The sequence below is a fragment of the Emydura macquarii genome, unplaced genomic scaffold, assembly GCF_026122565.2.
Source record: "Emydura macquarii macquarii isolate MOO-44397 ecotype Brisbane River unplaced genomic scaffold, CSIRO-AGI_Emac_v2 contig_3305, whole genome shotgun sequence".
In the NCBI taxonomy this organism is placed as follows: domain Eukaryota; kingdom Metazoa; phylum Chordata; order Testudines; family Chelidae; genus Emydura; species Emydura macquarii.
The window spans coordinates 3,229,760-3,244,701 of record NW_027133442.1 but is presented as its reverse complement, the minus strand read 5'-3'; the positions used below and the strand labels follow the sequence as shown (position 1 = coordinate 3,244,701).

The window sequence follows — 14,942 nt, the reverse complement described above, 5'->3', positions numbered from 1 at the left end:
TGTTCGTGTAGGCAAACCCCAAGTCTGCTGCTGCTAGTTCACTCTAAAATTCAGACCCTGATGAGTCCTAGCCACGAGCACTTGGAAAATCTGTATCCAGCTCTTGTATCCACTCAAGTTCTGGCCCCAAATTCTATTATCTAAGGAGAGCGCAAGTGCTGCTGTTCCTGTGCTGCTTCAAGCATTGGGATCCCAATGGTGCTAGAGTACATAATCCAGTATGTCACCAGAATCTGTCTCAACCCAACCAATTGTTTGCCTCCATTACTCCCAAAATATACTATAAAAATAGAGAACGAGTGTGTCGTTTCTCCTAATTCACCAGAGAGATCCAGCCTCTAACATATCCTGCGCCTTGAGTGTTTGTAAAGTCCATCATCAACACCTGTATCCAGCTGGCCCTAGCTCATTTTTTCACACAGACACCTGAAACTTTGCCTTCTGTATAGACAGCAAGTGTCACCACCCTCGTACACCTGAGAATCCTGTATCCCACACACAGAGCTTCAGAGCGGTCACAATATCCCGGCCTGATATCTTGATTTATAGATGGAGTCACAGTTCACTTAGTAACACTGTAGTTTTCCTCTTTGCAGGAACAATAAGTGATGCCAGTATAGCAGATGGACTGCTGCACAGGGTCAGATTCTATGTGGTTTTAGCTGATCAGCTCTTAACGTATTTAATGTGACTGTGTATTGGTAACTTAGTGGTTCTGCCAGATTCTTTTTGTGTTGCACAAGCTAATGACTGCTGCTTTAATGGTTTAAGAACTCTTGGTTTGAAATTAATTGCTTAATACTTTAATCCCCTTGTACTTAAACCAAGGATGACGCATCCCTACATCAGATGTGAGATTCATACAAATTAACAGATCACAGTGAAAATATTCAGGGCAAGGAGAGTGCTGGCATGAAAGTCAGGCTACCCCGTTGTAATTAAACAGTCACCTTAGGTTCATCTGGCTTTTACAGGTGGTTCCCTACCAAAGGTAACTTACTAGCATTATGGCCTAGGTCACGCTGGGACCCCTGGGACTTCCCTTTGGAAGTCAGTGGGAGCAGCATCCGTGCCTAACTGAGGGAGGGATTCTGCAGATCGTTGCTCTCTCAGGTCCCCTGTCCCTCTCTGTTCCTGTGTGTCTGTTTCGTCTGCCTGCTGCGTTTTCTTGTAAACCACTTCTGTGATTTGTCTGTGAAGTGCCTTATCTGTGCATCTGGAGGCTACCTTACTGCAGATTAATAAGAGTGTGCATGTAGCTATCTTTACAGTGCAATGGCATTATCTGCTTGTTGTCCATGAGTCTTAGTTGCTTTACCTAGAGTGTCCAACAACTAGTGCTCAGGGCCTGTCAGTGAAATGGAAATGACGCACTGCTGCCTTCACAAGTGTAGCTTAATGAAAGAGCATGTGTTTCAGCTTGCTGTGTAGCCTTGAGATATTTAGGCAGCTTGCATTGTTTATGTGACAGCTGCTGCGGGTTGATGGATAGATGGTACCTCGTTGGAGGGCGTGTGAGATGTGGCAGCAGACAACGGAAATTGCCTTTGGGCTTGCACTGGTGTCATTTGGGACACACAGAATTGAAGAGGCTCTTCTTGATGACAAGCCCCCAAACCCAGGATTTCCAGCACTGGGTCATGTGGAGTGGGCTGGCATTGAGGTCAATCACAGTACCTACCCCTGTACTATTCAAGGGCTGATCGTAGCCAGCCGATTGGCACCTTTTGGTGGACCGGTGCGTCTGTGTCTACAGACGCTTTAGGTCCCCACGGGCGGCTTTGGTGTTGAGTGGTGACCTGAAGAAGGGCCATGTGTGCATTCTCAGAGCTGTGTGCATAAGAGTGGGTTGATGCCTCTGCTGCTCCTGGCACAGACAAAAACGGCAGCTATGATGGTGTCAGGCCTACACCCGCACCCATACTCAACGTCAGGTGGCATATTGATGATCCGGTCCAAAAGCTGGGCCATGGTCTGTCAAGATCCAGACTTTCCCCACCATCCACATACCATGGGATGGGCTCTCTCCTTCCACCTATGCCAGCTTCCCTCTGCATAACATCAGGTTTGCTACCCAGGTACTTTCCTGACGACTTCTCTGAGACAGCAGGAAGGTAAAAGAAAGTAGATCAGTAATGGCAGCGGGCAAAGGCTGCGGACAGCACGGCCGGCCTAGTGAGGTGCTGGGAATCCAGTGAAGAGCAGCCGCTCCTTAGCCTCTGTGTTGGATTGATTTCTCCCTGCTCATGTGACAGAAGAAGAGGCTGAAAGCTGCATTTAACCACAAAATGTGTGATGCTTTTAGTGGTCTTGATCCTCCTTTGCAAAGTGCTTCAGGAAACTCAAGTCATCTTTGCCCCGTGCTTCCCCCTCCCCCGGCGTCCTCTTCCCGCACTGTTCCAGAACAGTGTACCACCAGCTGTCAGCGCCCACGTGGTTCTTTCCATCCCAGCACCTCTGGGATTTGGCAGTCACTCCTCAAAGCACATGGGGAGTAGCTCAAGCACCCAAAGGACTTGCTGTTGAACTGGGTTTTCAAATACGACTCCGTCCCCCCAACCCCAACAGCAGCCAGGAGACAGGCGCTGCCGGGGAGCTGCAAGGCGCTCAGTGTCAGGTGCCACTGCCAGATGCCCGAGAGAGGGTGTTGAGCTGCCCGAGGGGCCTGCTTCGATCAGTTGGGCTTAGCTGCCTTCTCAGGCTTCCTGTTGTTAGTCACGTGGAGCCAGTGTGTGAATGCTTGGAGCGGTGCTAAGGGGCTTGAACCCTTGTGCCCGGGACAGTGGCACTGAGGGAGGTTCCCCGTCTTCTGCGCAGCTCCACAAAGCAGGGCTAGCTGCCCTCCGCGTGTAGAGATTGGCATTCCTCCCTCTATCTGGCAGAGGCCTGGCTGTCGCACAGCTTCAACTTGTCTGCCCAAGCCTTTGCTAAGTCGAACTTGTCATTGGTGCCTCTGCTTTTTGTGCTGCATAGCTGCACTGACTGCGGCAGCCCCAGGATAGCCCAGCTGCTGGTGTTTGAACTACCATGCTGTCTAGCCCTGCTCTGGGCATGGTGGTTGAAGTCTGGCAGCTGCCGTGGGCTGCAGACAAGCTGGGTCGTGGGGCTGAGATGTGACCAGCACAGAAAAGGAAGGGCGTGGTAGTGGAGCAGTTTGCGATCAAGGCATGGGTGAGAGTTGGAACTGCGTCTGGGGGGGAATCTGAGAGGGTCTGTTACTTAAACAAACCCCAGATCAGATTAGAGGCAAGGATTGCTCATGGAGGCGTTCCCTTTGGATTGGGCTTCCCCGTGTCGGTGCAGGGCTCTCAACTCTGTCAATGCTGGCAAACAGAGAGCACTTGGCCTTGGCAGAGCGGCGCCTGTGTGGCTCGGGAGTGCTGAATGCTTCCATGATGTTTCCAGAGGCATTGTGAGGAGAGCCAGGCCTCGGTCATCAGTCCGGGTAGCTCAGGATGGCCAAGTGTTTGGTTTGGATGCCTTGTAGTCCCAGCAAGCCAGGCATGCAAGAGGTTTTCCCCATTGCCTTTCCCAGCACGGAGCAGACAGTCAGACATCGAGATCTGCTGAGGCTACGCAATTCCACGTGCAGGCGCCTGTAAGCCCTGCTGCCATCCCAGCACTCAGCAGAGCAGCCGGCCGCCCTGTGGGTTGGGTTTAGTCCATACTGCTGGGGTTAGTCACGCCTTTATTTTGTACTTTAAACTGTGTCCTGGGCCTAGAGAATCATATTCTAAAACTCCAGCCATGGCTGGGCATCGGCCTTCACAGCCATTGGGAGACGCGCCTCCTACCTGCCCTCCAGCTGAGCTAACAAATCCCAGGCTGGTGCGGTGCATGCTTGTGAGGTGTCCTCTGTTCCCAGGGGCTGAGGTCAATGAGGCTTCTCTGGGGGATTTTCCTCTCCTTACGCCTGGGCTGTGTTCGGTACTACGTACACAGTGCAGGCCCATGGGGGCCCTGGCTGCCCGGCAGCAAGTGTTAGCCTTCATCTGCTCCGGGGTGGCACAGTGACACGGCAGAGCGGTACCTCTGTCCCCCTGCTCGTGTGAGGGTTGCTCGGAGGAAGCCAGCTGTAGATGAATGTTAAAATGTTCAGCTCAAGCTTGTAGCATTCTGGGTCCTGAACTGAGGCGCCCCCTCCATGTTAGTGTCAGTGAAACCATCAGCTTCGCTTGGTGCTGGAGTGGGTTTTGCTGTCTGGCCTGAACCCCCTGTAGCTCTGTTGGCAGCAGGGCTGGGTGACGTCCTGCACATAAGACGGAAGAATCCCATGCACTGCTGCAGACTGGGGACCGACTGGCTAGGCAGCCGTTCTGCAGAAAAGGACCTGGGGGTTACAGTGGACAAGAAGCTGGTTATGAGTCAACAGTGTGGCCTGGCTGCGAAGAAGGCTAACGTCATATTGGGCTGCATTAGTAGGAGCAATGCCAGGAAAGTGATTATTTCCCTCTATTTGGCACTGGTGAGGCACATTTGGAGTATTGCGTCCAGTTTTGGGCCCCCCACTACAGGAAGGATGTGGACAAATTGGAGAGTCCAGCAGATGGCAACAAAAATGATTAGGGGGCTGGAGCACAAGACTTATGAGGAGAGGCTGAGGGAACTAGGCTTGTTTAGTCTGCAGAAGAGAAGAATGAGGGGGGATTTGATAGCAGCCTTTAACTACCTGAAAGGGGGTTCCAGGGAGGATGGAGCTAGGCTCTTTTCAGTGGTAGTAGATGACAGAATTAGGAGCAATGGTCTCAAGTTGCAGGGAGGGAGGTCTAGGTTGGATATTAGGAAAAAGTTTTTCACTAGGAGGGTGGTGAAGCACTGGAATGGGTTACCTAGGGAGGTGGTGGAATCTCCATCCTTGGAGGTTTTTAAGGCCCGGCTTGACAGAGCCCTGGCTGGATGATTTAGTTGGGGTCCTGCTCTGAGCAGGGGGTTGGACTAGATGACCTCCTGAGGTCCCTTCCAACCCTTATGTTCTATGATTCTGTGGCACACCTGCACAGTGCCCTTGCTGTCTGTGGGAATTCCCCTGCTGGTGGGCAGGGCGGCCTACATAGGCACCCCTGTGATCCCCCAGGAAGCTGGGGCTGTTAGCCACATGTGACGGTATGTGGCATGAAGAACCCTTTGTGCAGACTGTTGTGCTTCTTGTGGAGGCCCAGGGGGCACTGGGGCTGGGAGCAGGGCTCTGTGTTCTGCTAGTTGGGGGGTGGTGCGCTGAGTGCAAGGAGCTGCATGATGGATATCGAATGGTGATGATGGAAGCAAGTTGTGAGCCCCATGGCTGTGCCAGGTTTGCCCTGGGGAATGCAGACGCGCTGGGGCCCCAGGAGAGCGTCCTGTCCACTGTGTGGGCAGAGGAGGATCCCACGGCACTCCCCAAAAGCATACCCTACCTCTGGGGTCCCTGCGGAGCAGCAGTGGGTGGGGCAGGCAGTGTCTGGGCCTCTGGCAGCTCACACTCCATCACAGCCCAGGCTTTGGCTCTCCATTTCCTCTGCACCCTCTGAGGGATGAGCTGTGGCCAGCAGAATTCCTTTTGCCCTGATACAAACTGATTCACTGTGCTGTCTGAGGTACCCCTTGTGGGAGACGCCTATCACCTTTTTCGCCTCTTAATCTCGAGAGCAGCGAGATGCCTTTGCTGGATCCCGGCAAGGCTTGGTGCAGAAGCCTGATTCTGAGGAGGGGAAAGGTGTTCCCGGGTGCACAGCCCATGGCGAGTGTGGCCGTGACCCCTGCTTGGCTGTCAGGGGTCTGCAGCTGATTGTCCCCAAACATTATTGAACAGTGGGACATGCTGCGCTTCTGAGCGGCAGCTATGCTGCTTCCTCCACGCTCGGCTGGCTAAATAGCTGTGTTTTCTCCCTAGACCCACATCAGTGGGTCCCTGGCCACCTTCTTCAGCTAGGTCTAGATAGAGCTTGCTGTTGTAATACAGGCGGGAATCCTCTTCCTGAAGCCATTTCCCCCGGCTGGAGCAGTTGTGGGAACACACCATCTTGGATGCTTCGCCCACCACCTTCAAAGATAAATATCTGACGTATAAAATACTCAACATCTGCAGCATGTTGAACACCCCTCCCCCCCAAACTCTGTGCTGATTTGGCCTCGTTCCATGTCAGAGCTGGATGGTGGGAACGGGTTCGGGTGGCGAGCAGCAAATGCTGAATTGCCCTTTGTCTGCTTCTCTTCCGATTTCCAGCGGGTAACCCGAGTGGCGCGTATGTGCAGCTGGCTGCACACCGGCAGTTTGCACTCTCCTACGTGGGAAGTCAGACCGGCCTGGTGAGGCGTGCATTCCACAATGCCTGGCATGGCACCTGTACATGGCCGGTGCCCTCTTTGACCTAGGTGGGTGTGCAGGGGAGGAAATGCTCAGCCTGCCTGTCCGGCCGGTGACACTGGTGTATCCTTTTCCTATCGTGTGGCTCCAACTGCCGTCCTGCGTTGACGCTCAGCCCCTGCAGCCGGGGAAGGCGTAGCATCCGCACTGTTCTGATGGCTGGGCCGTCTTCAGGCCGAGAGCGCATGCTGGCTACAGTTGGGCAAGTGTCATTGGAGGACCCCAGCGCAGCCCCGAGGGGGTAGAGAGAATTGTGACCAGCCCCGCTCTCGGGTCCTTCCCCCTGCACCTGTTTGCAGATGGGCTCTGGTGTGTGTGTGTGGGGGGGGGGGGTCTCCCAAGCGTTGGAGCAGTGGGCAGCATCTGCTGCAGGTACTCTCCGTTAATGGGCTCCCCTCTCCTTGTCCTGCACCTCAGGCTGGGGTGTCGGCACGCGGCTTGCCCAGCCCTGCCCTAGCCAGGCTCTCGGTGGGCACAGTGACTGGCTGGGCTGAATGGTCCACGAGACAGCTGAGGAGTCCTTGTTCACACGGCTTCCCCCGTCACTCAGCAGTGTTCCTGTGTGCTCTGACACGGGACCCAAGGGCCTGGCCGTCTCTGACCTCTGGGACTGCTAGGCAGTGGCAGCACAAGAGTGTCCCTTTGGTTAGCCCTGAGCAATGGGCTTTGCTGTCCCACAGTCTCACAGACCCCTCTCTGCTGGGACGCCCAACCAGAGCCCTTCCTTTGTCTCCCTTCACCTCTTTGATAGCACTGCGCTCAACTCTGCCTTGTGACGACGTGGCTCTGGCTGACCCGCTGGGATTTTAATAGGTACTATGGTGTTTTCGGGCCGAGCTGAGCAGCCTGGTATTTGCCTCTCCTCTGCGCTGGTTTCTTCTCTTCCTGTGGCCAAAGCTCCTGATGGCTCCTGGCCCTCTGGGCCTGCCAGACGCCTTGGAGTTGCCCTTTAGTCACTTCTGTTTCAACCCAGGAATCCTGTTTCTTGGTTAACCCCTTAATCTCCCAGCCTGTATAAGGTCGAGGTAGAGCTGAGGGGTGGATTGAAACCTGGCCTTCTGGGTATGTCGGCGCAAGGAGACCATTTTACCCGAAGGGGAGGGGAGATGCTGGAGTGGAAAGCCGGTAATAGGCATGCCTGCTCCTGAATGCAACAGGGAAAATCTGGAAACTTGGCAGGCAGGTTAGCATGTGCCAGGGCGTTCTTAGCCTCCCAGTGCCACATGTGGCACTGACAGGGTGACCGCCTCCTTTGGCCTAGTTCCTGCTGTCCTGATTGCCATTGTGGGGCCCAGGGCTGCTCCCCCGTAGGGCTGATGGACACAGCCGTGCCTTAGTTTCAGTGAGGCTTTTTTCTGGAAGTTGAAGCTCTGAAGATTCAAGTTGGAAACCAAGGTGCACAGGGAGGGGAGTTCATCACGGGACCAGCTTCCTTGGTGCTGTGCTGGCGTCTCCAGGACTTGCAGCCTTTAAATCAAGACTCTGGCCCCACCGAAAGCAATGGGCTCCGGTCGGTGGCCTGTGTTGTGCAGGAGGTCAGTCTAGTCCCTTCTGGCCTTAAAATCTCCGACTGTCCCTGACCAGAGCGCCGTTGGCTATTGCAGTGGCTAGCAGGGCCAGGCCGAAAGCTGTTTGCTTCGGGTGCTGGATTCAGAGCCCTTGGTTCATAGATAAACCATTGCCTCAGCGAGAAGAGAGTCTCAGGAGACAGACAAGGGCTCAGTCTGAGGAATGAGGCGCACGTAACCTGTTTGCTGGAAAACTGCAAAGCACAACACTTTAATGTCCCCCGAACGCAGCCTCCAACAGCCTGAACGCTGGCAAGATCCTAGGCAGGCAGGATTGGCTTCCCCCTCCCCAGCCCAATGAGCCAGCTCCCCCACTTTCCCGGAGCCAGGGTTCCCGTCTCATTCCTGTGCTTGAGCAGTGGCCGGCTCCGTCCTAGCACATCAGGGCTTGGGCAGTCCCGGGGGCACGGCAGCTACGACTCCCATGGGGAAGTCAAGCCACTAGTTTCCTTTGATGGAATTGAGCAGCTGAAACAGAGAGCTGCAGCCTGAGAGACAAGCCGGCTCTGGGCTAGGAGCAGCGGCCCATACAGACGGGCTGGTTGGAGGCCTTTGGCAGGTGGAGGAGAAGCCATCCACTACCCGACTGGCCATGTGCCGTCCTCATGGGGCAGAGACTGGCTAGGCAGCTACAAAAATAGTCCTCAGCTTTCATTTGTGCTTGGCATACAGCCTGCCTCTCTCCGGCAGACTCCAGGCTCTCAAAGGGAGACTATGCCCAGGTCCTTTCACTGCACTCATTCTCGTAGGCTTTTTTATTGACCAGATCAAAGCATTATTGACCTCCAGCAGGCTTCCTTCAAAGGGCATTGTTTGCTTGATTGCCTCCCCTCCCCCAGCTCAGCCCCAGCCCTTGGAAAGAGCTCAGCATGGGGGAGGATAACAAATGCAGAGTTGCTGCAGGATAGTGGGGCTGGTAGAGAGGGCACAGAGTCCCGGGACCCCAGCTGGGGCACAGCTCCAGGCGGAGCTTTGTGTTATCGAAGTCAGGGTGCCAGCTAGGGGGATGAAAAGCTTCAGTGACTCCTGCCCCACTACTACTCTGGGTTCTCGATATGGCTCGGAGCCGTGTGCTGTTCCTTTGTGTGAAGCCAGAGAACGAATGAGGTGCAAAAAGCCCAGACTTGTCTCAGCAGCCCTGCCTGGGGTTCAGTCCCTTCTCAGCCAGCGCTGCCCGTGAGAGGGAGCGTTTCCAGTTTGCCTGGCAGCAGTATGTTCAGACAGGCCGCCTGTGTGTGGTTCATGGGCTCACTGGTGCTGCTACCAGTGCCTGCTTGTGTACACCGGGAAACGGCCCTGCTGAGCCTGGGGCTGAGCTGCTGGACGCTGCTGCGCTTCCACGGAGGGCTGTGTGTGTCTGGGCTACAGACAATCCCTCTGGGGCTTAGGATGAACAAAATCTAAACTGCTCTGTTTCCTCAGGCCCGCTTCCTTGGCGTCTCACTTGCAGTGATCATTATCAGAAAGCGTTTAACCCTGGCTGGGCTGGATCATCGGATAAGTTACCGTGGTCCTTCTGGTGTAAATATGGACTTCTGGAGCATTAGGCACTGAAAGCCAGGTGCCAGCCCTTGCGTGTGTGTGTGGGGGGGTCTCACTTTGCACTGTGAAGCCATTGGAACGCATGTTCCAGTGCAGACAGGGATGACTGCACATGGGGTTCCCATCACAGCAGTGCCCGGAGCATTGTGGGATCAGAGACCTTGGGTGCCTGCAGTGCCTCTCTTCAAAGTGCAGCCCCGTTCAAGCTCCGTGTTCTGCCAGGGCCTGGGCGTTCGTGTCCTTCCGGCCACGTGGATGGATCCCCTTCATTGCCCCCTTGTTGACTCCTGGGCTTGCTGAGAGCACTCTGGGTTGTAGCAGCAGAGGTGTACGTGACCTGCAATGTGTTCTGCACAGCCTTAACCTGACAGGGAAGAGACGAGCTAGAAACGGCCCCTCGGGCGAGGCAGGCGGGCGGTGAAGAGGTACGCCGAGCTGTGTCCTGGCGCTGGCAGGGCCTGGCTGCCTGGGAGGCTGCTCAGAGGCTGACTGTGATTTTCACTTAGGCCTCCTCCTCTCTGGGCTGGAAATGCGTGTTCTGGACGGGTGCTAGCTAGCATGGGGAGCCCTGCCGCTGACAGGACGGTTTGTGTCTTATGTCAGAGGCAGCAGGTCGAGGTCCAGGAGAGTGGGCATCTGGGTTTATCTCGACCGACCAACTCACGCGGCCTGGCCTGTGGGCACAGGATCTGTACCCCAGGAGAACCAGTCCACCACAGCCCTAGGCCACGTCTGCACTAGGAAAGGAGGTGGTGGTGGGCCAGGTGTTCGCTAATGGGGTAAAGTGCTAGGCTGGGCCTGCAGTGAGGTGCTTAATGCGCCTTTCCTGGCCTGTTGTGCAGCCGGGGCACGGTAGGAGGGAGGCGAGGACAAACCAAGGGGGGATGCAGACCTGACTTCTTTAGGCAGTGAAGTCACAGCTGGAGAGCACAGGGGGGCCTGGAGCTGGGCTTAGGCAGAGCAGCCCACAGAGGGCCCCTAACACTGGCCCCCCTCCCGTGTTAGCAGAGCCGTTCCCCACACCCATCTCAGCGCTCAGCCCGCTGGGTGCAGGTGGGGAGCTGAACTCTACTGACAGTCTGGCTCCCCTTGTGGGTGCTGAGCCCTGGCAATCTGGCCCGGAGCTGTGGGGAGCCCCGGTCTGTAGTGGAAGCACCCTCACTCTGTCCTGCTGCCCCTTCAGCTGGGGGCCAGAATGTTGTGAAGGGGATGCGCAGAGAAAGAAGCTGGCTGTGTTCCCCTGTCTCTCACCCACAGGCCCTGACCTTCTCCCGGGCTGCAGCCTCTTTCCTCTCGCCTGCTTTCACTGATGTCTAGGCAAGGCCTCTGCCTCCCTGGGGGATGGGCAGGGACATGGGTGGGGTGCTAGGGAAATGGATAGAGACGTGCACCTTGCCTCCTGTCGAGTGAGGCGCTGGGCCATGAGATCTCCCCCTCCATCCTTCACAAACTGTGCTTGGTTGAAGGTGAAGGCTCTTACCAAGTTTCCAGTAACATTGCTGACCAAACTCTCCCTCCAGGATCCGCTCCCAGAGGCTGTTTCTTTTGTCCTCTTAGGTGAAAAGGAGAGAGATGGATAGTGAGAGAGAACCTGGTGTTGTTTTGCCACTCACTTTTATAATCAGTCCCCCTTTGAAATGCATTTTCCTGAGAGTGACCCCTAGATAAAGTGCTTTCCAGCCGAGAACAAGGCGACAAGGAGTCTGGGGCGGGAGAGGTTCCATGCTGTTGTTTACTAAGATCAGATCTGTTTGTTCTGCCCCCTTCCGGTCCTTGCCAGAGAATGGCCACTTGCTAGGTGATGGCCGGTCAGCTTTGATGACACCTGCCTGGGTTAATAGCTTGTCCTTTGTCTTTGAGAAACAGGTTTACCCCCTCCACAGACTTGTCTGATAAGCTGAAATCATGACTGAAGTGTGTTTATGTTCATAATTTCGCATATAATATCGTGACACACGTTACCATGATATTATCGATCAGCATGTTATTGGCTTTCAAATGATACCACAAAAGGCATATTTTGTACAAAGATCGTTACAGTGGTGTGAGGGTGTAAATATGGGTGCATTCGGTCACAGTGGGGAACTAGAAAAATGCCTCAAGGCTCCCCTCCCCCCCTCCCACATACACACACTGGCCTGGTCTACACAAAAAATTCACATCACCTTAGCTATGTTGCTCATAGGCGTGAAAAGTTATATCAATGTCAATCCTGATGTGGCTGCGGCAGCAGAATTCTTCCATCAAACTAGCTGTCACTGCTCAGGGAGGCGGATTAACTACAGCCATGGGAAAATCTCTTCCATCACTGTAGGAAGCATCTACAACACTGTGGCACTACAGCGCACCCACAATGTAGGCATGGCCTGCATCTCCCCTGGTCCCACTGGCTGCCGTTCCATGCTGTCTTCCCCTGCCTGAGAGCTGTGAGTTGTGAATGGCGTGTGTTTGTCTGACCCTTTCCCCCGTACGCTTCCAGCGGGGGGCTGCTCTTGCACCATTTGCATTGCACATGACGTCTGAGACACACCCTTCCCCCAGGGCACCCCCTGGCCCTGACAATGACCTCCTTTCCTGCCTTCCTTTCAGCCGTGGGCATTCAGGCGCGGATCCTCTTCACCAAGGAGCCGTACTCTCAGGACGTCTTGCACGGCCGCAGCGCCATCCTGCGCTGTGAAGTGGAGCAGCCCAGCAACATGGCGTTCGAGTGGCTACACAACGGACTTCCCATCCAGGACACCGAGCGCCGCTTCCATGAGGGAAGCAACCTGCAGTTCACAGCTGTGGATCGGCAGCAGGACGCTGGGGCTTTCCAGTGCATGGCCAGGAACACGGTCACAGGAGAGCAGGCCCGAACGGCAAATGCATCTTTCAACATCAAGTGTGAGTACAAGAGCAGAGCCAGCTGCTGGTCAGCCTGGCCCCAGCCGCCCAAGTGCCAGCCTGGTGCAAAGGCCAGACCAATGCGCTGACTCCAGCCCGCCCGCAGTGATCGGTCAACGGAGGCTGCGCTGCAGAGCAGTTATGCTAGGGTGGGTGACTGTCAGGCTCCTCCGCACTGCTCATTAGTGCCATCCAGAGCAGCGGCCTGGGCCACACTCCTCCTGACCAGTACCCCAGAGGGGGCACACGTTGGCCACTGGGCTCTAGGCCTGGCTGGGTCACTCCTCCCCCCTCCGCTGAGAGAGACATGGCAGTTCCCAGTTAGAAACCGCAGTAACACACTGCATCCTCAGGGGTGGGGCTAGGGTACAAAGGGGTGGGGGTGGGGGCACAGTATGAATAGGCAGGGGTGGGGTGGGGTCAGGGTATTATTGGGGTGGGGCCAGGTTGTTCTTGCCCTGGAGTCAGGGCCCCCACACTTTACCGGGGCATTGAGGCCCTGGGGGACCTGGAGGCCTTGGCTGCTACCCCCATGGGTATGTGTGTGGGAGGGGGCCCGTGTTACAAGTTTGTACTGGGCCCGAAAAAATTATGCTTGTGTCCTGCCTGGAGCTTTCCTTGTCACCCCAGGTGAAGAGCTGGGCCATACACAGAGTGGCACCTGCTTGGCCCTGCAGGGACCCTGTTAGACTCTGTCCAACTCCTCGGGGATAAGTGGAGCAGTGAGACTGGCCCGGGTTAGGAGGGGGTTTCTGGCAGGGAGATGTGCCAGACTGTGGGAAGGGGGGAGCCTTGGCGCTTCAAGCCACCAAACGGGACCAAACCCTAGGCAGGGATCTGCAGTGCCCACCGCGCGGAGAATGGGCCGGGGGCTGATAAGTTCTTCCCATGGGAGTTACCCCTTCTCCCGCTCTTCACCTCTTCTCCCCCTTCCTCACTCCACACTCAGCAGCAGGCACAAGCCGTCAGACATGACTGCTAGAAAAGAACCCACCTGTTGCCATGCGAGGCCCCAGCCCAGCCGCACTCCCACAGTGACGCGGTGTGGAGAGCAGCCAGCCGGAGCCAGTGCAGAGTGTCTGAGTGACCCTGCTCTGCCAGTCCTGTACCGGTACCTTCAGAACTGCTCCTCTGGCAAAGCCGACGTCCCAAGGAGAGCCCTCCGGCTGATCGGCAAATCCAGGCTCTGTCCCGGTGGATGGCCAGCCGGGCTTAGGGAGGGGCTTGAGCCCCTTGTGGAACAGGGCTGGACTTTGAATGGAGACGTGCACCTTGCCTCCTGTTGAAAGAGGAGCTGGGCCGTATGAGAAGATATCCCCTTCCATCCTTCAGAGCGGAGCGCTCCCGCTGTCAGTGCTCTGGGAACCTGTCCCCCACGGTCCAAGGCTGCAGATCGAAGGGGCTTAAGTATCTTTGTGATCCCCTTCCCTGAGCCTGCTGGCTTGCTTCCCGTTGTGCCTGAGGAGGCGCTAATGGGCAGGCTGGTACAGGGTGCCTTTGTGAAGGGAGCCCCACTTAAAGAATAACCATGGGCTGTCCCTGGAATGCAGCATCCTCTTGTCGCTCCGCAGAGAGCCCGGCCATGGGTGGGGACAGCTGCAGGTCCCTCTGCAAATGGGTCTGGGAAGGCAACTTAGTCTAGAATGCAGAGACCCGGTTCTCCATGTTGTCCTGGGCACAGCAACAGTCTCCCTGCCTGTGCTGCCGAAGCCTTCTCTGCCATCCGGCCACAGCTGGCATGCCTGGAGCAGTGTCTGGTCAAACTTGTGCGCTCTCTCTCTGGCCAGAGTATTCTGCCATCCCTGTCCCAAAGAGCAGCAGCTTGCTCTGAGCTGTTGCAGTGCAGCCCGAAAAAGGCTTCCCCCCACACAGGAAGGGGTGCCCGCACGCTGATCCCATGGGCATCTGTGACTCCGCCTCATCAACGTGTGCTTTCAGACTGGCTGGCCAGCGTCTGCGCCGTACCTCGCTCCTTAGGGCCCCAGGGACACAGCGCCCCTAGCTGACCTCATGCCGTGATGCCAGGCTGCCGACAGCTGTGTCCAGTGCCGGAGGACTGGCCTGGCGTGGCTGTCCCGGTGGACCCTTCCCCGCAGCCCAAGTGTAACGTGGGGCAGTCCCTTTGGCGCTGAGCTGAGGCGGTACGTGACGAGGAGTAGCAGTCTGCCCAGCGTACCGGGTGCTGTATGGATAATAGAGCCAGTCCCCACTGCTCACTGGATCTCAGACCAGCTTCATTAAAGCAGTGAAGGGGGATGCTGGTGCTCAGGTCGTGCTCTTGGGTGGGTTGCACAGAGCCCGGGGTTGCCTGCGTTCATGCTGGGCAGGCTTTCCAGCTAGCCGGGGAAAGAAGCATCACTGGTGTGCCGTCGGGCCCGCTGTTCTCAGAGGGAGTCATTGTCAGCTTGCTAGAGGATCATTAGTAAGAGAAGCCAAGCTGGCTGCAGACTCCTTGGAACTGTCTGCAGGAGGGTCTCGTTAGCAAGGCAGAGCGAGGGACCCACGAGCTGGCCCAGCAGTGGGAGATGCAGAGACATGCAGACGGAGAATCCTGCATCAACCTTTCCCAGACAGCCTCAGTGGGGACCTCAGCCCGCCTGGACAGA

At 56.1% G+C, this 14,942-nt stretch overlaps 1 protein-coding gene across 5 annotated transcripts in view; it reads left to right on the top strand.

The window, feature by feature from the left end:
• The window catches only part of PTK7 (protein tyrosine kinase 7 (inactive)), a 110,644-nt gene that overhangs the window by 74,429 nt on the left and 21,273 nt on the right, over nucleotides 1–14,942 (top strand). For 2 of the 5 annotated variants that reach the window (XM_067532866.1, XM_067532867.1), the window contains exon 2: nucleotides 12,043–12,336. In XM_067532866.1, coding sequence (XP_067388967.1) covers nucleotides 12,043–12,336 — 294 coding nt within the window. Of the gene's footprint in view, nucleotides 1–11,683; nucleotides 11,809–12,042; nucleotides 12,337–14,942 lie in introns of those variants that run through there. The other 3 variants (XM_067532868.1, XM_067532869.1, XM_067532870.1) reach the window with 3 other exon arrangements.